We start from the raw sequence: 26,539 nt of genomic DNA, 5'->3' as shown, positions 1-26,539 counted from the left end.
ATAAATAAGGTTGAAAGAGTGCAGAGAAGGTTTACAAGGATGTTGCCGGGACTTGAGAAACTCAGTTACAGAGAAAGGTTGACTAGGTTAGGACTTTATTCCCTGGAGCGTAGAAGGATGAGGGGAGATTTGATAGAGGTATATAAAATTATGATGGGTATAGATAGAGTGAATGCAAGCAGGCTTTTTCCACTGAGGCAAGGGGAGAAGAAAACCAGAGGACATGGGTTAAGGGTGAGGGGGGAAAAGTTTAAAGGGAACATTAGCGGGGGCTTCTTCACACAGAGAGTGGTGGGAGTATGGAATGAGCTGCCATACGAGGTGGTAAATGCAGGTTCTTTTGTAACATTTAAGAATAAATTGGACAGATACATGGATGGGAGGTGTATGGAAGGATATGGTCCGTGTGCAGGTCAGTGGGACTAGGCAGAAAATGGTTCGGCACAGCCAAGAAGGGCCAAAGGGCCTGTTTCTGTGCTGTAATTTCTATGGTTCTATGGTTCTATAGGTGGAGGGGCAAGTAGTTTTGAGAAAGCAGGGAGGCTACAGAAGGACTTAGATTGGGCAAAGAAGTGGCAGATGGAATACAGTGACAGCAAGTGCACACTCATGCACTTTGATAGAAGGAATAAAAACAGACTAGTTTCTAAAAGGGGTAAAAAATCATAAATGTGAGGTAAAAATGACTTGGCAGTCCTCAAGCAGTTTCCCTAAAGGTTAACTTGCAGATTGAGTTAATGGTGAGGAAGGCAAATGCAATGTTAGCTTTCATTTCAAGAGACCTAGAATATTAAAAAAAAGAACAAGGATATAGGGATTTATAAGGCCTCACTTGGAGTATTGTGAGCAGTTTAGGGTCCCTTATTTAAGAAGGGTTGTACTAACATTGGGGAGGGTTCAAAGGATGTTCACATGAATGATTCCTGGAATGAAAGACTTATGATATAAGAAGCAATATACCCCTTTTCTGCAATAGAACATCTAAAACAGATAAAATAAGTTAAGACAGAAAAGTATTTGTTGTCCTGCGTGTGATTTTTACCCAGGATACAAAATCAAAATAAAGACATTATCACCATCACGCAATCTGATTTATTTAGGTTTTTCATTAGATTTGTCTCTTACCCCACAGTGATCCTATAAAATTCTATGTTTTTATTAAAGGTAATTAAATTTCTGTTTTCTGCAGGGATGTGAAAGGTCATCAGGAACTGTTTTATTAAACAAAGTCTAACTCATGATAGTGGGACAAAAATCACTTAGGGCTCTGAACAGAAAAGAACGAGTTGGACATGAGTTGCAATCCAAAATAAGGGTTAGGGACTCCTGTATGAATATCAATTCCAAGTTCAGTTGTCATTCGACCATACGTATGAATACAGCACAATGAAACAGAATTCCTCTGGGTCCAAGGTGCAAAACACAGTATTAATAGTCACACACAATGCACGGAACACATAATTGTGAGAGCTGGAAAAAAAATCACAAAAAAGTGGCCTAAGTCCCTAGTTTCATTGGCTGTAAATTGATGGAAGATGGCACGTCATGGAGCCATCCGTCTGCTCGGACAAGACAACAGCACATGTTAGTGCAGTGATTTGGCCAGATGACTACTTCATGTTGTGATATTAATTTAATTCTAAGTAACTAGTGGGCAATGCAGTGGAATTATGTATTATCAGAAGTCATTCTAGTTAAAATGAAGCTGCAATCTGCCAACTCCACATAATTATAGACACAGTAGCAATCCAAGACTGGTTTTTATTGGATAAAGATTTGTCAATTTCTTCTTAAAACACCTCTAATAAATTTACATTGGAAAGACACTGGGATAGGATATAATTGCTTGTGTCTATTCTACTGAAAAGGACTTAAAAGCCAACTGCTGTATTAATGTTCCAAACAGGTTAGTTTGGGGGCTCAGCAAATTTGGAGGAATTGGCTGATAGTTCTAGCTTTATCAGCAAGCCTAGACCCATATCTCCCAATGCCCTTATATAGTAAAAGTCTATTCCTCTCATATTTTTATTTTACACATGATCTATTGCTTTGTAGGAGAAAATACAATCAGAACATTATCCTTCGTGCTTCTGAACATTGTGAATGTTATGCCTTTGGTTTTACGTCTTCTCTTGCAGAAACTTTTCTATAACCACATTCTGGTAGTACCTGTAACAGAAACATTTCCAACAAACATATGGATGCCTTACAGTTAAAACTCTAAACCTTTTAAATTAATTTTCACAATTTGGGAATTACAGACACGCCTAACATTCATTGTCCTTTCCTAATTGATGAAGATGGCACAGGTACACCTTGAACCACTGCAGTTCTTTAAGTGAAGTCATTTCTCTGAACCTTACATATTCAAAAGACAGCAAAATTGATCTTGCTAAAAGGTACTGAATTCCTTCCAAGCTAATTATCCATCTGAAGAGGCAGTGGCCTAAGTTTTACATGCTGCAATTCTTCTGCCCAGTCATTTAACATGTCAATGTTTATAATATTATGCTTTTATCTACATTTTTTTAATACCAGCACTATTTTTCATATACTTGGCTTTATGCTTAAGTAGATCATTTTCAAATACAGTGCATTATTGAGAAACCTATTCAGGCACCACAATCTGAATATAACCCATTACCAGCTTATTATGTGTGTAGTGAATTGTATGAACTTGAAAAAACTTTAAACCACTACCATGAATCACCTTAGCTAACTTGGTTAATCAAAGGCTAAATAGAAAAATTGGTTTAATATTGTCACATGTACTTAGATGCAGTGAAGAACACATCCTGCATATTTTCTCTACAGATAATTTCATAACAACAGTGCTTTGAGGTAGTACAAAGTAAAACAATATCAAAATGCAGAATGAGGGGTTAATTGCAGAGTAAGAGCAATACAATGCCACAGTGAGGTAGAGTGTGAAGACGAGTCCATCTTATCATACTAGGGACTTACTCAATAGTCCTATAACAGTGGGATAGAGGCTGTCCTTGGGCCTGATGGTATGTGTTTTCAGACCTTTTTTATCTTCTGCACCTTGGGTTTGGAAAAATATCTGGCGTGAATGGGTTTTTTGATTATGCAGGCTGCTCTACTGAGGCACTAAGAAGTGTAGCGAGCTCACAGAGAGAAGGATGGTTTTCATCATGTGCTGTGTCTACAGCTCTCTGCAGCTTCTTGGAGTCATAGGTAGAACAATTGCCATACCAAGCCATTATATAATGGATAGAGTACTTTCTATGGTGCATCCATAAAAAAGGGAGAGGGTCAAAGCGTACATGGCAAATTTCTTCAGCCTCCTGAGGTAGTAGGGGCACTGGTGAACTTTCTTGGCTGTGGCAACTGCATAGTCAGAGCAGGAGAGGCTATTGGTAATGTTCACTCTCAGGATCTTGAAGCTCTAAACCCTCTCAACTCGGCATCATTGATGTAAATAGGAACATAGGTACCATCCTCCTTCCTGGAGTCAATGACCAGCTCTTCTGTTTTGCTGAAAATGAGGGAATTGTTTTCATGACACTTTGTCACTAGGCTATCACCTTCCTGTACTCTGACTTACTGTTATTTGAGATATGGCCCACTGTGGTGGAATCATCTGTAAACATGTGGATACAATTAGAACAGAATCTGGCCACATTGTTGTGAGTGTATACAAATAAGAGTGAGGAGCTGAAGATACAGCTGTGTGGGGCAGCAGTGTTAAGAATAATGTCAGACATGTTGCTGCCTATCCTTACTGATTTGTCTGTTAGTCAGCAAGTCTAGGATCCAGTTGCAAAGGGAGGTGTTGGATACCAGGTCTAAGAGTTTGGAGATGAATTTGCTTGGAATTCTAGTTCTGAAGGTGTGGCGCTGTAGTCAATGGCCTAATGTATCTGTCTTTATAGTCCAAATGCTCCAGAAATGATTGCAGGACCAAGGAAATGGCAGCCACCTATTACTGCATTAAGTGAATTGCAGTGGTTATATGGGAGGCTGAAGGAAATGTGTGTTATGACCAACCTCTCAAAGCACTTCATGACGGTGGATGTCAGAGCCACCAAGCAGTAGTCATTAAGGTATATTACCTTGTTTTAACTTGGTTGCATTTGCTATTTTTAAAAATATTCTTTGAAAAATTACAAAAATGGAACAAATCAAAATTCAAGTTCAAAGTGCATGTCACACCACATACAGCCTTGAGATTCGTTTCCTTGCGATCATACTCAGTAAACTGAATAACCATAATGGAATTAATGCAAGACCAACAGACAACCAATGTGTAAAAGACAACAAACTATGCAAAAAAAAAATGTAAATAAATAAATAAGCAATAAATATTGAGAACATGAGACGAAGAGTCCTTGAAAGTGAGTCCATAGAACAGTTTAGTGATGGGGTAAGAAAAGTTGAGTGACTTGAGTGGGGGGGGGGTGGTTAATAACTGTTCTTGAACCTGGTGTGATTCCTGAGGCTCCTTTACTACCTTCTTGACGGCAGCAGTAAGAAGAGGGATGATCTAGACATTGGGGAGGACTCATAAGAATTTATTTCAAGAAAGAATATTGAATCGTTAAAGAAGTGCGAAGCTTCTGTTCATAATCCCCTCAACTGCAAGGCTGTTCAGTTTCTTAACTATTTGTTTAAATATTCTCAGACAAAATTTTTTGTCGAGTGATCTCCTCCAGGACTGCTATTTATACCCAATGCATATAAAGAAATTAATCTTAGGTTAATAACCGACCATCACTGCACTTTACTGGCATACGTTAGCAGTCTCTCAATGGGATTGTAAATTTTCATGTGTATCTTTGTTTGTGGAAAGGAGTGTGCTTTCATTCCCAACTGCAAAGAATGGGACAATTACTGTATCTTGGGTTTTGAAGTATATGATTCAATTAATTTAACTACATAAGATGAATTATTTTTAAAATACCATCCTTCGAGTCTCAAAGTGAGTTGGGCATGGATACCATCATGGCTGATTTGCCAACACATCAGCTGTACCCTAACTTATCTGAAATTAAAACTTTTGAGTTACAAGCCAAAATTTCTTTGCAATTTTAAGTGTTGATTCTGGGATTTAATTAACAAAAGTTGCTTATTAAATATTCCATCAATGGAAGAAATGGTGTGCAGCAAGACCAGGATAGTTTTAGTCTGAAGAATTCAAACGAAAAGTTATTTGTTTGAACATTTTTTTGAAATTCAGTTATAGCAGTGGATGTAAATCTCCAAAAGATCAGCTATTTTTTGAATTTGTTTTCAACCTCCTCAGTTGAAAGCCTTATGTCTATTGCAAATTATTTTCAGAGTCATGCAAAATATGGCAAGTATGTTTGCATAACTGATACATTGCCATGCAACAGAATCATATGATTACATTTTTACTATTTCCCTTAAAAACAGCAATATATTAAGAGCTATTTCCCTGTCCTCTGCTTATATTGAGTTATATTTGTTCAAATGTTCATGATGGCTTTAAAAATATAACAAATACAAATTAAAAAGCCTAATTGGCCTAACTACTCCCTGTTCTCTCAATCTTTGAGCCCCTGTGTACCCTTTTTCATTCAGCAGGATATTTTACTAATTTCTAGAGTTTTCATAACTTTTCTTCTGCCACTCCTGTGCTAACACGATACTGAAGACAGACAGCAATCAATACTCAGTGGCAGGAACACTCAACCGTGACTCTCTCTCTGACATTAAGTTCATCCCATAGCAGCCTATCTGGACCATCAGAGGTGGAGTGTCTTTACAAGTCAAAATAGTCATTCCAACTGAAAGGAAACAAGACTGCAAATGCAGGTGGTATCCAGGGATAAGCTTCAAAACTTCATGATGATAAAATTGAGCCACAATCCACACCACCCCACTTCTGGGCTGAGGAAGAATGCAGCAGCAGAGCTCATAAAAAAGGCAAATCCAACTGCAGTGTTTATGGAGGAGTCTCCCTACTGTTCCTACAGACAAAATCATCACCAGAGCAGTCCTCATTGCCTTCCTCCAGTAACTGAAACAAAGTTTGGATTCTGTCTATTGGGATCAATTTGGACTTGATCACTGTGCAACATCTCTAAGAGAAATTGAGGGAATGGCACCAATCACCTTACATGGTCTTGGTGGTTTTAAATTTAACATTCATAGATCAGAAGTATTCTACCCCAGTATACACTTTCCTCCAAAGGGCTTCGACGGACTTAGAAAACCGTGGACCACTATTCATTTCTCAGAGAAGGCAGGTGTCATCAATGAAATTCACCATCATCTTCATCATGTAAGTAGCCTTGAAAAAGGCTGTTCAAAAATCATCATCAACCTTAGCATGGAAATCATGATCTACTTGGCACTGAATCCTGCTCTCCTACGTTTCTAAGACCTGGACTGCCTCCAGCAGAGCTCTCATAGGAGAGATAACACTGATCCATCTCCTGGAAAATCTTAAAATCCATTGGCAGGACAAATGGAGCAACATCTGCACGACTGAGGTCTTAAGTGGACTCAGTAAGCTCTTTTGAGCAGGCCACATCAATCATGTACTTCATATAGAACCGCAAGCTTGAAGGATGCTTTCAAAGCTTCCATTAAAAATACCAGGTCCCCACTGACTCTTGAAAATCCCTGGCCCATAACCATTCAATGTGGAGAAAACATTTTAGGATGGCATTGAGAACCTTATGTCCACGCGCTAGGAACACAAGTAGACCAGCCTTATCTGCAGAAGCAGCAGCCTACCTCCCAAATTACTGCCCATCTCATTCAGCACCTCCTATCCCAGTTGTAACAAAACACTTAGGTCCGACACTGGCTTCATCAGGCAGCTTAGAACTGGAGTGGAAGCAAGTCATCCCCAATCAAATCATTAAAACTCGATTTATGTAACAAAGCATATTTAATTCCATGTAACAAATGTATTTACAATAAATAAATATTTTTGAAAAATTCATCCTTATTACAGAATTGACATTGAGAGTTATACATCATAATATTTTTTCTGAATGGTGTTAATTATTGACAATGATTTCAAATACTTCAGTGAGTCCCAGAAGATATTAACAATAGGAAAATTCCAAATAAATAATGCTTTTACTGCTTTTAACTAAGTATATTTCAAATTACAACATCAGTGATTATGCATACCATTATACCTATGTATCAAAATTATGTTGATTTTGAAGCACAGAGACTGGTAAGAAATACGTAGAGAATCCACCTCACTTGACAAGCTTGGCTTTTTAACTTTTCGCTGCATGTGCCGAAAAACATCTTAACTACTTTATTTGTCCTTTTGTCTTTTTAGTACATTTATGAATGCATCCTTTGGTACTTCCACGTTGCCGATCTTTCTCATTCTTCTCTTACCTTCAGCTTGTCTCTTCAGAAGCTTCATTTTACGGGTAATGTCTCCACCATACTGAAAACAAGAAGGATTTTGAGCATACATGAAGCAAAGAAATATGGCTGACAATAGGAGACAAGTTTTAGGCTGCAAGACATCAATGGACTGATCAGGGGCAAATGAAAGTTGAGGGGAGGATGCTGAGAGGTGCAAAGGAGAGGTAGTACATTGAAATGCAAATCCACAGATCCTTAAAGGACATAGGACCAATCAACTAAATAATTCTAGGGACATGTAGCAGTTCTCCTTCAGTGGCCAAGAGAAAGTATAACTGCAGGTAGGTTATGTTAGAACTCTATACAACACTAGTGAGAGTAATGCATATAATTCTGGTCACCATTTTACGGCAAACATGTTACTGCACTGACAGGGTGCTGAGGAGACACTACATTTATCGGAATTGTTTTCCTTAGTTTTTTTTGTTTCAGTAGTCTGAGCTGAGTGTTAATTTTGATGCATAAAAAGCAATAATACATAATAATATGAAACTTCAGATAGAAAAAATAAGAAGCACCTATTCCACTGAAAAGAAGGGTGGAAGAAGCAGATTTAAATTAACTGGTAGAAGAATTAGCTTTCTGCCAGAAAGGAAGTTGGAGGCAAACACCTCCAGTGTACCCAATCAGCACATAGATGTGCTTTTGATGAGCCATGATTACTAGGGCTACAGATATAGCAATGAAATGTGTGATTAAGCTGGGGATCTCTTTTCAATTGGCACAGATAAGTTGTGCTCCTTGGGCTGTAAACTTCCCATAATAGGAAAATGTGCTTTCCTAAGTGTAATGGAATGAACAGTGCATTCTTTCCATTTATATCTGCAGAGATAAACCGAAGAACCTGTTTTTTGCTTGTATGCCAGTCAACAGTCTCCAAACACAAAAAAAAACAAGGCAAGATGGAGAAATAACAGCATTTGTACATGTAACTATGATGTCTATACACAAATTCAACATAATAATTTCCCTTTCAGCAAAAAAGAATGCGGAATGATCCTCGCAACACACATAAAAGTTGCTGGTGAACGCAGCAGGCCAGGCAGCATCTCTAGGAAGAGGTGCAGTCGACGTTTCAGGCCAAGACCCTTCGTCAGGACTCATTTGTTTGTTTGCGGAATGATCCTTATTGTTTCAGTATAGTTTGTAAGAAATGCTAAATGCAAATAAAAAAACCCAAAATATTTTAACACATTCAAAAGCAATACTTTGGACAGAATATTCATTGTTTTCATAACAATGAAAATTCAAGGAAAAAAAACACATGAAAGAATTTCTAGCTATGTTAACGTTTGGAAATTCCTTTAAAACTTCCAATATCTTTCAAATTCTCTGAATTGACATAAGCAGAATTTTAAAAAATAATTTTTAAAACATTACAACTTTAAAATAAAAATAATAACCTTGAGACGTACTTACATATATAAAAATCTTACTGCAAAATATAGGAAAAAAAGTTAATTTTTTTGGCAGACATAAAATCTCCAATGACCTGAATGAACTTGCTTATTCGAAATCAGTATAGAACTTGTGTACAGGTTTCCCAGGGGAAATTTTGGGGTGTTCCAGCAAGTTTCTTCTCCAAAGCTAAACTCTTTATGAATTTACTGGCAAAGCATGGCCAAGAAATTACTGGTGGAGATCAGCTAATAAACTCTAAACTCCTCATTCTCATGGGAACGTTATACTAACTGCAACTTACAAGGGTGAATGCTTACATTTCCATATAGAACTGCATGCATGCACTGATAACTGAGGTTGGTATTTCACTAGTATTTATTCACAGTCCCTCTGTGGAAGTGAGCCAGTTTGATTAAAAATTATTTAAATAGCACAGGTGTCTCCTTGTGGAATTTTTATGAATTGCAATCTTCAAAATACATTTGCAGGAGTTAAACCAAAGTATTTTTGAATGCATAACCCTATAAATTTACTGCTCTAATTCTATTTTTCAAATGATATATTTGAAACTTTCATCTAAACTTTTGCAGTATGTTAAACTAATTGTGCCATATTAAGCAATGGTTTCTGTGCCACAATGTAGAGATGCGGAGCAGAAACAGTATTAAAATCAGGTTTAATATCATTGCCATATGTCATAAACCTTTATTTTTGCAGCAGTATATTACAATACATAATTAAAAAACTATAAATTACAATAAATTATTTGGGACAACTCTTGAAGAACAAAAACCGAGAAAATACCTGGGATTCCCTTTGTTTATTTAGTACACAATACTGCTTAATTGGGACAGGAGACAGTTGGTCAACATGTGCACTTGTGTGGCTGTTAGACACTACCCCATGCATAGAGTGAACAGTTGTATCAGTCGTGTGTGCTTGTGCTATATTTTTTTCGGCTGACAGATGCCAATTCAAAAGGCAGTGATTTTTGATAGTTTTCTTTTTTTATTTTGGCTTAAATTTTTTTTGAGACCCTTGCCAAGATGTCATGGGAAGCTTTGATGCTAGCCACAAAAAATTATCCTAATGGACCAAATCAAAAGTCATCCACCTAACACCACACATTGTCAACTGGTAGAGATGACTGGAGTGCTGAAATCTACAATTGCATGCTTAATAGATCAGCAAGATTAACTGTGATAAGAGTGGGCATTATGTAAGGGTCAACAGGAAACATTCAATAAACAAAAGCGTTAAGGTAAGGATCCAGCTGTTGAAGAGGCCCTCAATCAATGGTTTTCCATTGTAACTGGATGAAATGTGCGTGCCAGTGGAAAATTGATTAAGACAAGTCAGAGGAGCTAACTGAGAAGTTGGGTCACAAAGAAAGCAACAGATGGTTGCTCAGTGGAAATGTGGGTAGCACATTAAATTCAAGAAAGCACATGGCATGAAAGGTAATGCTGATGCTGTAAGTGCAGAAACATGTAAATCAACACAGTTTGGACTTGCTACAAAATTTTGTGCAGATAACATCTACAAGGACAATGCCAATGAAACAGCGCTTTTTAAAAAAATCATGACATGTCAGATGATTTCCTTTGCGACAAACACTAAACACTATCGGGTTCAAAGACAGCAATGAATAGCGTAACTGTTATGTTGTCCAAGTACATCAGGAACTGATAAAAAGAAATTGTTGGTTATTAAGAAAAGCATTAAACCTCGATACATGAAGGGGCTAAGAATGGATAGTTTACCAATCGAGCAATATGCTAATAAGAATATGTGGACGACTTCTGAAATTTTTAAGAAATGGCTGATGAACTGGGATATGGAGCTACAGCAGAAATCAGACAAAACTCTTCAGCTTGCTGACATTTGTGCAGCACACCCTAATGTTGATGAGAAATATCCAGCTGGAATTCCTGTCTGCCAGTACAACATCCGTGGTGCAGCCAATGGATATGGAATCAGGGAATGTATTGTTGGATTACGATATTACTTCATGCAGTAAGGCAACGAAGGCAGTCCATTATCTGCTCAAGGTGTCTGCCCTGATTTTGTTCGTTTACAGTCAATGAAAAGAACATGCTAGCGTACACTCAACGAATTTCTTCATCGGTAACCATTATAAACTAATACATAGTTTTACAGCACTGTAGTGCTAATATTGGTAGTATTCTAATTTGTTCTGTATTTCATTTAATACATTATTTGTGACTCAGTTAAATGGTAGCTTGTCTCTTTTATACCTTTTAACTATTTCCAAAAAACTTCGGATAATTGGTCCAAAATGTGCCCTATGTGGTCCTGATGTGTCCCAATTAACCAAAATCCATTGTATATATAGATAAAAATTTAATTAAATATATAGTACAAAAATAGAGAAAAAAATAGTGAGATGGCGGAGGGGAAGAAGCTGTTCCTGACATGCTCAGTGTGTGCCTTCAGGCTCCTCTATTTCCTTTGTTATGGTAGCAATGAGAAGAGGGCACATCCTGGGTGATGAGGTCTTTAATGATGGATGCCGCCTTTTTGAGGTATCGCCTTTTGAAGGTCCTCAGTACTGGAGGAGACTAGTGCCCACGATGAAGCAGGCTGCGTTTACAAATTTCTGCAGCTTTTTCAGATACTCTGCACTGGCCCCTCCATACCAGTGTTGCAACCAGTTAGAAGGCTCTCCATGGTACATTTGTAGAAATTTGCAAGTGTCATTGTTGATGTACCAAGTCTCCTTAAACTCCTAATGAAATATAGCATCAATATGTTGGGATCAGGATACATCTTCAGAGGTGCTGACTTCCAGGAACCCGAAACTGCTCAGCCTTTCCACTACTGATCCCTTGATGAGGACTGGTGATTGTTCCCTCGACTTCCCCTTTCTGAAGTTCACTATCAATTCATTGGTCTTACTGATGTTGAGTGCAAGACTGTTCAAGATCAAACTCACTCCTGTACACCATCTCATCTGAAATTCGGCCAACAATAGTTATCATCAGTAAATTTATAGCTGATGTTTCTGCTGTGCCTAGCCACATAGCTGCGGGTGTAAAGAGAGTAGAGCAGTGGGCAAAGCATGAATCCTTGAAGTGCGCCAGTGAGGAGATGTTATTTCCGATCTGCACTGACTGTGGTTTCCCGGTGAGGAAGTCAAAGATCCTGTTGCAGAGGGAGGTAGAGAGACCCAGGTTTTGGAGCTTGTTGATTACAACAGAGCTGTAATCAACATACAGCAGCTTGACATAAGTATTGCTATTCTCCAGGCAATCCAAGGCTGAGTGAAGAGCCAGTGAGATGGCATCTGCTGTGGACCAGTTGTAACGTGGGCAAATTGCAGTGGGTCCAGATCCCTGCTTAGGTAGGAGTGGATTCTAGCCATGACCAACCTCTCAAAGTACTTCATCATAGTAGATATGAGTGCCATTGGGTGATAGTTATTGAAGCAACTCACCCTGCTCTTCTTGGGCAATGGTATGATTGTCATCCTTTTGAAGAGGGTGGGAACCTCCGAATGCAGCAGTGAGAAATTGAAGATGTCATTGAACATTCCCGCCAGTTGGTTGCCACAGGTTTTCAGAACCCTACCTGTACACCATCAGGGCCTGACACCTTGTGAGGATTCACCCTTCTGAAAGGTGTTCTGACATTGGCATCCAAGACAGACATCACAGGGTCACCAGATGCTACAGGGATTTGCACAGGTGTAGTTTTGTTCTTCCTTTCAAAGCATGCATAAAAGGCATTGAGCTCATCTGGGAGTGAAATATCACAACCATTCATGACGTTAGGTTTTGCTTTGTAGGAAGTAATGACCTGCAGACCCTGCTAGAGCTGACATGCACCCACTCCATCTCTAACCTCAATTGGAATTATTCTTTTTTGCTGTTAAAATAGTATCTTAATTTCTTGTATAACCAGTTCTGAATGCCACAGATGTAGTACTCAGCAGACTATGAATCTCGTGGTTCATCCAGGGTTCTGGTTTGGGGTTGTCCGGTATGTTCTCAAAGGTACACACTCATCCACACAGTCATGATAAAATTGATGCCAACTGTGACATTTTCATTCAGATTCAAAGATGAATCCCTACGTATTGTCCAATCCACTGACTCAAAGCACTTCTCGGCCTCCCTTGCCCATACCTTCTTGGTCCTCACTACTCGTGCTAAGGTCTTTTGTTTCTGCCTGTATGCTGGGACAGGTGACTGGACTTCTGGGCGTGGGATAGCACAGTAAGCATTCTTGATGGTGGTATAACAGTGGTCAAATGTGTTGGTTCCTCTGGTTCCATAGATATGTTGGTGGTAGTTGTTCAGAGACTTCTTCAAGCTGGCCTGGTTGAAATCCCCATCCTCCCCACCAATAATAGGGAAAGGCATCAGAGTGCGCTATTTTGTACCTGCTGATTACAGAGCTTAGCTACCAGGATGATGATGGAAAATTCCCTCGGCAGATAAAAAGGACGACATTTGACTGCCATGATGTCTTAGTCTTGCTCACCCGACCTAGAACATCTAGCAGTCAAATGTCATCCTTTTTAATCAATAGAGTTTTTAAAATGTCTTTAAACAATGTGGATTACTGATATACCCATGGCTGTGACTGTGAATTTCAGCTGTAGTAGATCTGAATGGGATTATTTGATCATTCCCATCATAGCCATTTTGATTCTGCTGAAGGAATTACCATGTGCCAAGAACGCAGCTTCTCTCACATCATCACCACAGTGTATTACACAATTCTGAAATGTACGTATCAACAAATATTTCAGAGAAATAGGATAGACAAGAAGAGTTCAATTGCATAAAAATGATTTTCTTAAATACGAAAATTGTAATTACTTACACACTTTGCCAATACATTTTTTCTCACTGCTTTAATTCTGTAAGAGGAAAAATGTTTTTGCATAAATATATGATGTAAAGTAACAGAAATACTTGAGAATCTGTGTTAATTCAGTCAACGTGAACGATAACAGAATACAAAAAATGGATTAAAAACTACAGATCAACTTCAAGTAGTTACATTATCAATTAACAAATGTCTGGCAAAGACATCCTAGATATACATTGGGAATCTGAGCCAATGATGTGTTTGAAAGTAGTAAGACTATGAATTTGCATCTGAAAAAAGAGCTTTTTATGAACAGTTATAATTGTTTCACTCACAGCAGCTTGCTGATTTATTGCTATCTAGAATTCATCACGTAAAACTTATGAAAATTACCTACTCCAGAATGCTTAATGACTAAAATTTACATTGCACAAAAGTAAAATATAAATGCAACTTATAAAAGATCTTTTGTTGCTTTAGTAAATGGAAATCAATAAACTACCGATGTTGAAAGTCTGAATCAAAAACAGAAAATGATATACAAACTCAGCAGGTTATGCAATGTTGGTGTAAAGAGAAACAAATTTGATGTTTCACATGAATGACCCTTTGTCATTTGAATGTTCTGACCCAAAACATTTCACTCCGTTTCTCTTTAAACAAATGCTGTCTGCCCTGGTGAGTGTTTTTTTCATTTTATATTTTTTTTATTTCTTTCTTTACTTTAGCTACAGGGATTCCAAGAAAAGCCAATTTAAAACAAATATCGGTTCTTTAAAATTATAATAAATCTAAAGAAACTCACTACTTTGGAAAGCCAATTCCAAAATAACTGGTTTTACTTTGTATTGGTATTAGTGAACAATATAAAGTGCTGAAGAATTACCGTAAAGCATATTGTGACTAGTTAACAGGTTAAAGGATTTTTTTTTAAAGAGTGAAACTTCTCATTCTTTACTTCATGAAAGAATAACATAATGAATGATCCTCTAATTTATCATCATTTGACAAAAAGGACCACCGCAGCAAATGATTTTGATACTCACGTTTCTCTTGCTATAACTTTACTACCTACAGCTGCCTGAATGGCGATTTCAAAAAGTTGCTGTGGTATTGTTTCTTTTAAACGTTCAGCTATTGCTTTTCCAGAAGAATAAGCTTTCTCCCTGAAATAAACAATTAAGTAATTCATAAAATGCAAAATTTAAATAATATTGAGAATAAAAATAGAAAATACTGGAAATACTCAGAAGGTCAGAAGGCATCTGGGTGGAGGGATAGGCAGAGAGGTCAGATTAATGAACTTTCAACGAAGACATAGGGTGCTTTTATTAAAGAAACAACTGTCAGAATGAGTCAAATTTGGATTCAAACTAAATTTTCTTTGGTCTAATCTGTAGGGTTCACATTGTTAATTGCACCACCAGTAGTCTTACAATTAATGTACAAAAGATATTAAATCAGGTGCATATTTCATGCATCCAATTCAAAGTTTTAAGCTTTGCAATGACTAATTAAAGAATAAAATGAGAAAACTAGGCCAGGATTTTTTTTAGAATGATTATATCTGAAGCAATGCCTTGTTTTGAGGCATTAGAGTTTTGAGTACATTCATACCATAAAATTTTTTACAGAAAAATTTGCTGGAAGTGGTACCTGATAACAATGCGATTGACAAAGCATCATATTGGTGAACTATGGGAATATCTATCACCTGAATCAGTAGTCTGAGAAATAAACAATGGACTGAGGAGGATGGATTAGAGCAGCGGTCCCCAACCACTGGGCTGTGGATTGGTACCGGGCCGCAAAGCATGTGCTACCGGGCCACGAAGAAACGATATGATTTGGCGATATGAAATGATATAAGTCAGCTGCACCTTTCCTCATTCCCTGCCACGCCCACTGTTCAACTTTAATGCACGCGAGGTCATCAGTGACCCAAGACGGGCAAAGGAATGGGTCTGTGACCCAGTTGTGAGTGTTTCCAGTGAATCTCCCATGTCAGTGTGGGAAGAAGATCAACTCCTCGAGCTTCCAAATGACGGCGGACTGAAAAGTATGTTTGACATAACATCTCTGCCGGCATTCTGCATCGAAGTCAAGGCTGAATATCCTGAGATAGCTACGAAAGCACTGAAAACGTTGCTTCCATTTCCAACATCATATTGCTGCGAAGCGGATTTTTCTGCAATGAATGCAATGAAAACTAAATTGCGGAATAGACAGGACATAAGAAACTCCCTCTGAGTATTGCTGTCTCCCATGACCCCTTGATGGGACTGTCTTGTTGCAGGGAAACAAGCCCAGGGCTCCCACTGATCCAGCGATATTGGTGTGTTGCAATGATTTTATATGTTCATACGAGGAAAATATGCGCTGTGTGTTTAATATCCAAACGTTACTTAAAATGTTATGATGCTATTGACTTATAAATTACTTATAATTCAGTGGTCCCCAACCTCCGGGCCGCGAAGAATGCAGCAGTACCCGGAACGCACCCAGCACATCTTTAAGAGAAAAGCCAAAATAAACAAGCTAATTGATTACGTGCCACCCGGCACGTAAATGTCGGCCCAGATCAGAGGTGATTGCCAATTGTGTCGCCTCTTATCTGGGCCCACATTTACGTGCCGGGCAGCACCTAATCAATTAGCTTGTTTATTTTGGCTTTTTTCTTAAATATGTGCTGGGTGCGTTCCAGCTACCGCTGTACCGCTGCATTCTTTGTGGCAACGTATCGGTCCGCAGCCCAGAGATTTAGGACCACTGTTATAATTGATTTATCACCATATTCACGCGAGGAAAATATGCACTGTGTGTTTAATATTAAATTCGTTACATAAACCCCTTTAGAAACGAAATTGAGTGTATTAGCCACTCAATAAGTGACTTATAGCTGACTTATCACCTATATTCTGGTTGTGTTTAACACCCCCCACCCCCCCCACCCCCTCGGACGGTCTGCAAGAATATTGTCAATATTAAACCGGTCCGTGATGCAAAAAAGGTTGGGGATCCTTGGATTAGAGCGAATGAATTGAATGTCAAACCAAGTGCAAAAATGAGGAAACAAAGGTAAAGTAAGAAAATGTGTAAATATTAATAACTCTGCATTTATAAAGGACACATTGTGATAATACTATTCCCAGATGTCAGTAAGATGATTGGACAATTCCTTTATCCATCAAACTAGTGAAATGATTTTATGTGCATAATCTATATGCAATGATATGACACTCATTACATTTTACTGGGGACATCTCTCTACTTTCAGTAGGAAAATTTGCTACCATATATTCTGTTTCCTAAGCTCTTTAAATAAACATTGTTTTCTGAGTAAGTTGGTTTAGGTTACTGTACAGTTGTGCAGTCAGTCACTTCCATCCTGGGTCCAATTCACTGGCTGAAACAATATCCTAAAAGAATACATAACTTGAAGGGCTGTATCGCTATAACTATAGTGGTATCCTTTCGAAGAGAAGCTAACCACCAGACAATTACAAATATTACTTAAGTACAGTTATGCTGACAATTAAACTTCTTTTGCTAGTATTATTTTAAAGGGCAGTAAAGTGGTAAATGCAGTAGCTTTGTGAACATCACAAGGTGCTGATTTTGCACAGTGAACTGCTAGAATTTGACCAGCAACCTGCAGTGAATTGCAATAAAATAGGTTGCTACTTCCTCAATGAAAGTGGCTGAGCAATTTGTACCAATAAGAATGGCAGGTGCCATTCACATGTTATGACTGCTCAGCAAAATTGGGTCCAATGTTTAACTATTAAAATAAAGCCTCAGGAATTTGGTTAAGGCCATAGAGGAACTTAGTCATTTCAGTCGGATGAAAAACCTTCTCTACTGTTATTTTCTTTCATTGTACCAGACTGAGACAAAACTGGACAATGTGTTTTGGAGATTTCAACATTTTCACTTGCGTTCGGCTATTTACTTTTCAGAGTTTAGAAAGGAGCATCTTGTAATGTTTCTAGAAATGATCTTCTTTTGCCTGTTATATTAAGTAAAGACCCACAGGGATACAAAGATGAATCCAGTCCAGTGCTAAAACAGCAAAAAGACAGTCTCTTTTTCTTATCCACTGACTGTGATTTTTTGTTGTGATTGGCTCCTCACTGCTTCTCATCAGCTTAGTTTTCTCTGTGCTGATCTCCTTGCTATATCTGGTAGATGTACTGTCCAGATGGTTCACAAGGCAGGCCAGTTCACCTCACTTCCTGCCAATGTCATCGGTGAACCTGAGGTTGGTTATGATCTGCCCTCCGACACTGACTGCGGCGATGTTGTCTTCCAGGGCATCTGTCATTATTTGCTCCAGGAAAATGTTGAACAGTGTGGGTGAAAGGAGGCAGCCTTGTCGGACTCCAACTGATGTGTGGAACCATCCTCCATCTGTGCCTTCAACAAGTACCACACTGCTAGATTTGGTGTAGAGCTGCTTGATGGCTTGTTTCAGCTGCTGGCCCAGGTTGCGACTCTTCATTGTGGCTCACGCCATTGAATGCCTTCTTGAAGTCTATGAACATGAAGATGTACTCTTGATGTTGGCTGTATTTCTCGCACAGTATTCAAGAGGTTGAATACCTGTTCTGTTGTACTTCTTCCATTTCTGAATCCAGCCTGCTCTTTGGCGATTATTTTTTCTGCCTGTGGTTTCATTCTGTTCCAGATGACTTTCAACATCACTTTGCTTGCATGGCTAATAAGACTTGCGGTTCTATAAGGTGACATGTATGTACTCCGGTAATCAACTTTACTTTGAACTTACATAGGAAAGCTACTTAATGTTTAACACATTACAGATCAACCAGTTCTTAAGATAGCACCAGTGTACATCAGTGCCTCACTGTGGGCTGCAGAAAATTGTACCAGTTTTCCTCTTAAATATATTTCCTTTGAATTACTTTCGCTACAACTTGTAGCACGTAAACTTCCACTTAAAAACAGATTACAAAATTACATCAGTGATTTTCAAATCTCATGATCGATTGAATGTGGTACAGAAGCCATGAGCTCCAGTAGAGTAGTTAAGCACGACTCCTTTAAGAGTCAATGCCACGGTCAAAAATGTGTCAGGAGAGGCGGTATTCAAATCAGGCTGAAGCAGAGAGGGACGAGGCCTCCTCTACCCAACATCTTGTTGGTAAATGTGCAGTTGCTGGAAAATAAGACTGATGATCTCAGGGCAAGGCTGCTGTAGCAGAGGCAGATCTCAATAGTTTGTTGCACTGAAACTTAGTTAAAAGTGAATATGCCATATGGAGTCATCCGACTGGAAGGTTTTATGATTTTCAGAATGGATTGAACTGCGAGCTCTGGTAAGGAAAAAGGCGGTCACATGCAATTTTTAGCGAATTCTCACTGGTATATGGAATTGGGGTTATGTCAACCATTTACATACTCCCCTGACCTAAAACACCTAACAATTAAATGTAGACCATTTTGTTTGCCTCGGGAGTTCTCATACATGATTCTGACCACAGTTTATGTACCACCAGCAGGCGATTATAAGCAAATACTTGTGAAACTGCACGATGTCATCTGCAGGCAAGAAACAGCCCATCCTGACGCATTTTAAATTATAGTCGGTGACTTTAACCAGGCTGGTTTGAAGCAAACCCTGCCCAATCTCACCACCCCATAACCTCTTGCACCAGAGGTCCTAACATACTAGATCACTGCTACACTATGATAAGGAATGCCTATCTTTCCTTTTCGAGACCACATGTTGGCAAATTGGACCATCTGGCTGTACTCCTACTATCTGCATACACAGCTTGAAAAGCAAGGCTGCAGAGATCAAGACAACTCTGTGGGAGGCAGAGGAACGGTTACAAGATTACCTAGAGTTAGTGAACTGGACCGAGTTGAAGGACCTGAATGACTACACCAGGGCCATAACAGACTTTATTAAAACACCCGTGGATGAGTGTGTCCCCACAAAATCATTCATGGTTTACTCCAATCAGAAGCCCTGCGTGAATCATGAAATCTGGAATTTGCTGAAAGCCCAATTTCAGGAATTCAAGTCTGGAGATCAAGAATGCTACAAGAACTGCAGGTATGATCTCCGGAAAGCCATCTCAAGGGTGAAGTAGACTAGAGTGGAATCAATGAAGGATGCTTGACAGCTGAGGCAGGGTTTGAATGCCATAATCTCCTATGAAGTTAAACCTTGTGACATAGGGGACAGCAGAGCTTCACTTCCAGATGAGCTCAGCGTCTTCTATGCTCACTTTGACCATCAGAACAGGGAGGAACCATCACGCACTCCCATGTTTCCCCATTATCCTTTGGTCTCAGTATCTGATGATGATTGCGAGCTGCCTTCAAGAGTCAATCCAAGGAAAGCATCCAGTCTGGATGGCGAACATGACCGAGTACTGAAGACCTGTGCCGACCAAATCGCTGGTGCATTCACTGATATCTTCACATAAATATTATTGCAAAGAAAGCACAACAGCGCATCTACTTCCTCAGGAGTCTGCAAAGATTTGGCATGTCATCAACAACCTTGACAAACTTCTATAGATGTGTGGTGGAAAGTGTGCCGACTGTCTGCATTATGGCCTGTTACGGGATCACCAATGTCTTTGAGCGAAAAATCCTACAAAAGGTAGTGGATTCAGTCCCATACATCATGGGTTAAAACCTCCAAACCATTGAGCACATCTACGTGAAATGCTGCTTTAAAAAAAGCAGTATCCATCACCAAAAGATCCTCACCCCCCAGGCCGTGCTCTTTTCTCACTGCTGCCATCAGGTAGAAGGTACAAGTGCCTCAGGACTCGTACTACCAGGTTTAAGAACAGTTACTACCCCTCAACCATCAGGCTTGTGAAAAAAGGGGAATAACTACACTCATTCTATTTCTGGTGTTCCCACAACCGATGGTTTCTCTTTAAGGACTCTTGTTATCTCAAGCTCTTTCATTTCATGTTATTTCATATTCATTATTTATTGATATTTATTTATATTTGCATTTACAAAGTTTGTTGTTCATTGATCCTGTTTAGTTACTGTTCTATAGATTTGCTAACTATGCCCACAGGAAAAGGAATCTCAGAGTAGTACGTGGTGACATGTATGTACACTGATAATGAATTTTACTTTTGAACTTTTTTTAGCTTTAGGAAATGCAGTTTATTAGTTTACTAATCTGTGATTCTGGATAATTTTCTATCTCATAGAAATATAGAAACATAGAAAATAGGTGCAGGAGTAGGCCATTCGGCCCTTCGAGCCTGCACCACCATTTATTATGATCATGGCTGATCATCCAACTCAGAACCCCGCCCCAGCCTTCCCTCCATACCCCCTGACCCCTGTAGCCACAAGGGCCATATCTAACTCCCTCTTAAATATAGCCAATGAACTGGCCTCAACAGTTTCCTGTGGCAGAGAATTCCACAGATTCACCACTCTCTGTGTGAAGAAGTTTTTCCTAATCTCGGTCCTAAAAGGCTTCCCCTCTATCCTCAAACTGTGGCCCCTCGTTCTGGACTTCCCCAACATCGGGAACAATCTTCCTGCATCTAGCCTGTCCAATCCCTTTAGGATCTTATACGTTTCAATCAGATCCCCCCTCAATCTTCTAAATTCCAACGAGTACAAGCCCAGTTCATCCAGTCTTTCTTCATATGAAAGTCCTGCCATCCCAGGAATCAATCTGGTGAACCTTCTTTGTACTCCCTCTATGGCAAAGATGTCTTTCCTCAGATTAGGGGACCAAAACTGCACACAATACTCCAGGTGTGGTCTCACCAAGGCCTTGTACAACTGCAGTCGTACCTCCCTGCTCCTGTACTCGAATCCTCTCGCTATAAATGCCAGCATACCATTCGCCTTTTTCACCGCCTGCTGTACCTGCATGCCCACTTTCAATGACTGGTGTATAATGACACCCAGGTCTCGTTGCACCTCCCCTTTTCCTAATCGGCCACCATTCAGATAATAATCTGTTTTCCTATTTTTGCCACCAAAGTGGATAACTTCACATTTATCTACATTAAATTGCATCTGCCATGAATTTGCCCACTCACCCAACCTATCCAAGTCACCCTGCATCCTCCTCACTGCTAACACTGCCACCCAGCTTCGTGTCATCCGCAAACTTGGAGATGCTGCATTTAATTCCCTCATCCAAGTCATTAATATATATTGTAAACAACTGGGGTCCCAGCACTGAGCCTTGCGGTACCCCACTAGTCACCGCCTGCCATTCTGAAAAGGTCCCGTTTATTCCCACTCTTTGCTTCCTGTCTGCTAACCAATTCTCCACCCACACCAATACCTTACCCCCAATACCGTGTGCTTTAAGTTTGCACACTAATCTCCTGTGTGGGACCTTGTCAAAAGCCTTTTGAAAATCCAAGTATACCACATCCACTGATTCTCCCCTATCCACACTACTAGTTACATCCCCAAAAAATTCTATGAGATTCGTCAGACATGATTTTCCTTTCACAAATCTCGAGAGGTGTTATGAAATCTTAATTGAATTGCTGCTTTGATTTGCATTGCAATTGTAAAATGTGATGGTTTATTGATATTTCCATGTATGAAGCCTCTTATTTTCTGCTGACTTTGTACCCTGATGCTTTGCAACTTAAAAATAATGGTCCATCCACCACACTTTAGGCCTATGATCTGAAAAAGTGAAAAGCTATTCAACTTATTTTCTGTTATTCCTATCTATAAATTTATAGATCTAGAAATCTCATTTTACAGAGAAAAATGCATGCATTACAACATCTACAAACAATGACAAACCTGTGCACAACTGTTGTGAGCTCCTCCACACATTTTCCATTTAAATAAATATCCAACTTAGTTAGGTCAGCAGCCTGGTATCCTGCATCTTCATAGTCAAAGCTACAGCATAAAACAAAATTTAAAGAGGTGGTTTAAATAAACCCGTCTTGCAAAACAGTACTTTTATTCACAGCTGAAAACCAAATATTTTATTCATGATATGAAATGTTCATTGAGAAGTCAGTTATCTCTGGTGAACTGAGTCCAGCCATAGCTTCACCCAGATCACAAAGATCAATTGAAGTGAAACATAGAAACATAGAAAACCTACAGCACAATACAGGCCCTTCGGCCCACAAAGCTGTGCTGAACATGTCCTTACCTAATTACCTAAGGTTACCAATAGCCCTCTATTTTTCTAAGCTCTGTGTACCTATCCAGGAGTCTCTTAAGACACCTTATCGTTATCTGCCTCCACCACCGTCGCCAGCAGCCCATTCCACGCACTCACCACTCTCTGCATAGAAAACTTACCCCTGACATCTCCTCTGTAACTACTTCCAAGCACCTTAAAACTATACTCTAATGGTGCTAAGCCATTCCAGCCCTGGGAAAAACCTCTGACTATCCACATGATCAATACATTTCGTCAGCTTATACACCTCTATCAGGTCACCTCTCATCCTCCGTTGCTCCAAGGAGAAAAGGCTAAGTTCACTCAACCTATTCTCATAAGGCATGCTCCCCAATCCAGGCAACATCCTTGTAAATCTCCTCTGCACCCTTTCTATGGTTTCCACATCCTTCCTGTAGTGAGGCGACCAGAACTGAGCACAGTACGTGGGGTCTGTCCGGGGTCTTATATAGCTGCAACATTACCTCTCGGTTCCTAAACTCAATCCTATGACTGATGAAGTCCAATGCACCGTATTGTGGCAGCTGGACTCAATGTCAAGGGAGGCATTAGATGATTAGATAGGAAGCTCAGCAGGAGTTAAAAGTGCAAATTCAGCAAAATTATACATGACTATGGGGGAGGGCTGAAGGCAGGCAGATACTACAGGAGTTCGCTGCAGAAGAAAGCACCAGCAACAGCCAGATCAGTGGCACGAACAGGGAGGGAAAAAGTCTTGATGGCCGGTAGCAATAGGAAACTCGGTAGCCAGGGAAACAGTTTCTGTGGGTATGAACGAGGCTCCAAGATGGTGTGGGTGCAGCCAGAGATCATTATCCTTAAGCAGGATGAAAGATGAGCTCCTGCAAAGTGAACATACAGTAGGTATTAAAGCAGATAGCTAAGTGTGGGCCCTTTGAGTTGTAATCTCAGGCCATATGTGTGGAATTTAGAAACAAAAAAAAAGGTGAATACTTATAAATGTCCCAACCATCAGCAGGAATGAGAGGAAATCATAGATAGGTGTAAGAATAGAAGGGTTGTAAGGAAAAAATAGTTTAACTTCCCCTAAACTGGTCTGTTTAAATGTGTAAAACAATGCCTACTTTGTGGAACTGGTATAACACAGTGAAAGAGCTATCAAATCCAGATCAATTAGCATACAAAAGGCTTGTATACTATGAAAGGGGAAACAACAGAGATTAATAATTTAGAGGAAAACATGATGATAAAACACAGCATGTGTATACAGGGATTTACACGCCCCAGCATGCATGCTGCATCTTATCACAAATGCATGTGTTTTACCTCAAGGGGTTATCCCCTGCTTCTCTTTCTCCTCCCTCCCTCCCATGGTTCACACTCCTCTCCTATAAGATTTCTTCACCAGTATTTTGCCTTCTCTACCTACCATCTCCCAGCTTCTTACTTCATCCCCCTCTCCCCCATCAACCTGGCTTCACCCATCACCTCCAGCTTGTTCTCCTTTCCCTCCCAACACATTTTATCCTGCCATCTTCACCCTTACTTTCCAGTCCTGATGAAGGCTCTAGGTCCAAAATGTCAACAACAGGAATTCTGCAGATGCTGGAAATTCAAGCAACACACATCAAAGTTGCCGGTGAACGCAGCAGGCCAGGCAGCATCTCTAGGAAGAGGTGCAGTCGACGTTTCAGGCTGAGACCCTTCGTCAGGACTAACTGAAGGAAGAGTGAGTAAGAGATTTGAAAGTTGGAGGGGGAGGGGGAGATCCAAAATGATAGGAGAAGACAGGAGGGGGAGGGATAGAGCCAAGAGCTGGACAGGTGATTGGCAAAAGGGATACGAGAGGATCATGGGACAGGAGGTCTGGGGAAAAAAGACAAGGGGGGGGAACCCAGAGGATGGGCAAGGGGTATATTCAGAGGGACAGAGGGAGAAAAAGGAGAGTGAGAGAAAGAATGTGTGCATAAAAATAAGTAACAGATGGGGTACGAGGGGGAGGTGGGGCATTAGCGGAAGTTAGAGAAGTCAATGTTCATGCCATCAGGTTGGAGGCTACCCAGACGGAATATAAGGTGTTGTTCCTCCAATCTGAGTGTGGCTTCATCTTTACAGTAGAGGAGGCCGTGGACAGACATGTCAGAATGGGAATGGGATGTGGAGTTAAAATGTGTGGCCACTGGGAGATCCTGCTTTCTCTGGCGGACGGAGCGTAGGTGTTCAGCAAAGCGGTCTCCCAGTCTGCGTCGGGTCTCGCCAATATATAAAAGGCCACATCGGGAGCACCGGACGCAGTATATCACCCCAGTCGACTCACAGGTCAAGTGTCGTCTCACCTGGAAGGACTGTTTGGGGCCGTGAATGGTGGTAAGGGAGGAAGTGTAAGGGCATGTGTAGCACTTGTTCCACTTACAAGGATAAGTGCCAGGAGGGAGATCAGTGGGGAGGGATGGGGGGGACGAATGGACAAGGGAGTCGCGTAGGGAGCGATCCCTGCGGAAAGCCGGGGATAAAACCGTGTCGAGGTATGCAGAAACGAGTTCAGTGGGGCAGGAGCAAGCTGAGACAATAGGTCGGCCAGGACAGGCAGGTTTGTGGATCTTGGGTAGGAGGTAGAAACAGGAAGTGCGAGGTGTAGGAACTATAAGGTTGGTAGCAGTGGATGGGAGATCCCCTGAGCGGATAAGGTCGGTGATGATGTGGGAGACAATGGCCTGGTGCTCCTTAGTGGGGTCACGATCAAGGGGTAAATAAGAGGAGGTATCCGTGAGTTGTCGCTGTGCCTTGGCAAGGTAGAGGTCAGTACGCCAGACTATAACAGCACCCCCCTTATCGGCGGGTTTAATAATAAGGTTAGGGTTAGTGCGGAGGGAGTGGAGAGCAGAGCGTTCAGAAGTAGTGAGGTTGGAATGGGGACAAGGTGCGGTGAAGTCGAGACGGTTGATGTCCCGTTGGCAGTTAGCAATAAAGAGATCCAGAGCAGGCAGAAGACCAGAGCGGGGTGTCCATGAAGAGGAGGGGGGTTGAAGACGGGAGAAGGGGTCATCGGTGGGGGTGGAAGAGTCCTTGCCGAAGAAGTAGGCTCGGAGACAGCAGAAGAAGAGTTCTGCATCATGGCGAATGCGGAACTCGCTGAGGTGTGGGCGAAGGGGGACAAAGGTGAGGCCCTTACTGAGGACAGAGCGTTCTGCCTCCGACAGTTGAAGGTCGGAGGGGATGGTAAAGACCCGGCACGGATAAGAGCTGGGATCAGAGGGGGGAGGGGGGAGGCTGGGGGTGTCAGTGGAGAGGGGATGTTTGGGGTGAGAGGAAGATGGAGCCTCTGAGTACCCAGGAGCTGACTATGGGATCTGAGGGAGACGGGATTGCAGAGTATTGGTGGGGGAAGGGGAGACGGGAGTCACAATAGCAGCACATAAAGACCCGGCCTGGAGTTCAAGGCTGGAGTTGCAGTTGGTGGTTGCGTAATCACTTTGAATGTGTCCATGGTCGTTGCTGGAGTCCGGGTTTTGAATATGCCCTGAGGTGTTGGAGCCGGCGAGATCAATGGCAGAGGCTGCAATCTGAAGTTCATGCCTGCTAGTTTCATGGCCAGCAGGCTCTGGAGTCCGTAGATGTAGGATCTTGCGATCTTTACCTAACATGACAAAGCCAAAAAAACGGCGATTGCAGGCGTGAATCCGACGGAGGATGAAATAACGGGTAGGACCATTACAGACGGCAAAGAAAGTGTCCCGAAGGTGTGGAAGGGTCTGGGATAGGGAC

At 40.7% G+C, this 26,539-nt stretch overlaps 1 protein-coding gene across 2 annotated transcripts in view; it reads right to left on the bottom strand.

The window, feature by feature from the left end:
- Positions 1-6,880: 6,880 nt before the first annotated feature.
- The window catches only part of guf1 (GTP binding elongation factor GUF1), a 45,485-nt gene continuing 25,826 nt past the window's right edge, over positions 6,881-26,539 (bottom strand). For both annotated transcript variants that reach the window (XM_063043213.1, XM_063043212.1), the window contains 4 exons: positions 22,417-22,518; positions 14,673-14,792; positions 13,639-13,675; positions 6,881-7,405 (listed from right to left, as the gene is read on the bottom strand). In XM_063043213.1, coding sequence (XP_062899283.1) covers positions 7,268-7,405; positions 13,639-13,675; positions 14,673-14,792; positions 22,417-22,518 — 397 coding nt within the window. In that variant the 3' untranslated portion in view covers positions 6,881-7,267. The remainder of the gene's footprint in view (positions 7,406-13,638; positions 13,676-14,672; positions 14,793-22,416; positions 22,519-26,539) is intronic.

This window comes from Mobula hypostoma, chromosome 3, assembly GCF_963921235.1.
Source record: "Mobula hypostoma chromosome 3, sMobHyp1.1, whole genome shotgun sequence".
Classification (NCBI taxonomy): domain Eukaryota; kingdom Metazoa; phylum Chordata; class Chondrichthyes; order Myliobatiformes; family Myliobatidae; genus Mobula; species Mobula hypostoma.
The sequence above is the reverse complement of the archived record's forward strand: the minus strand, read 5'-3'. Positions and strand labels throughout refer to the sequence as shown.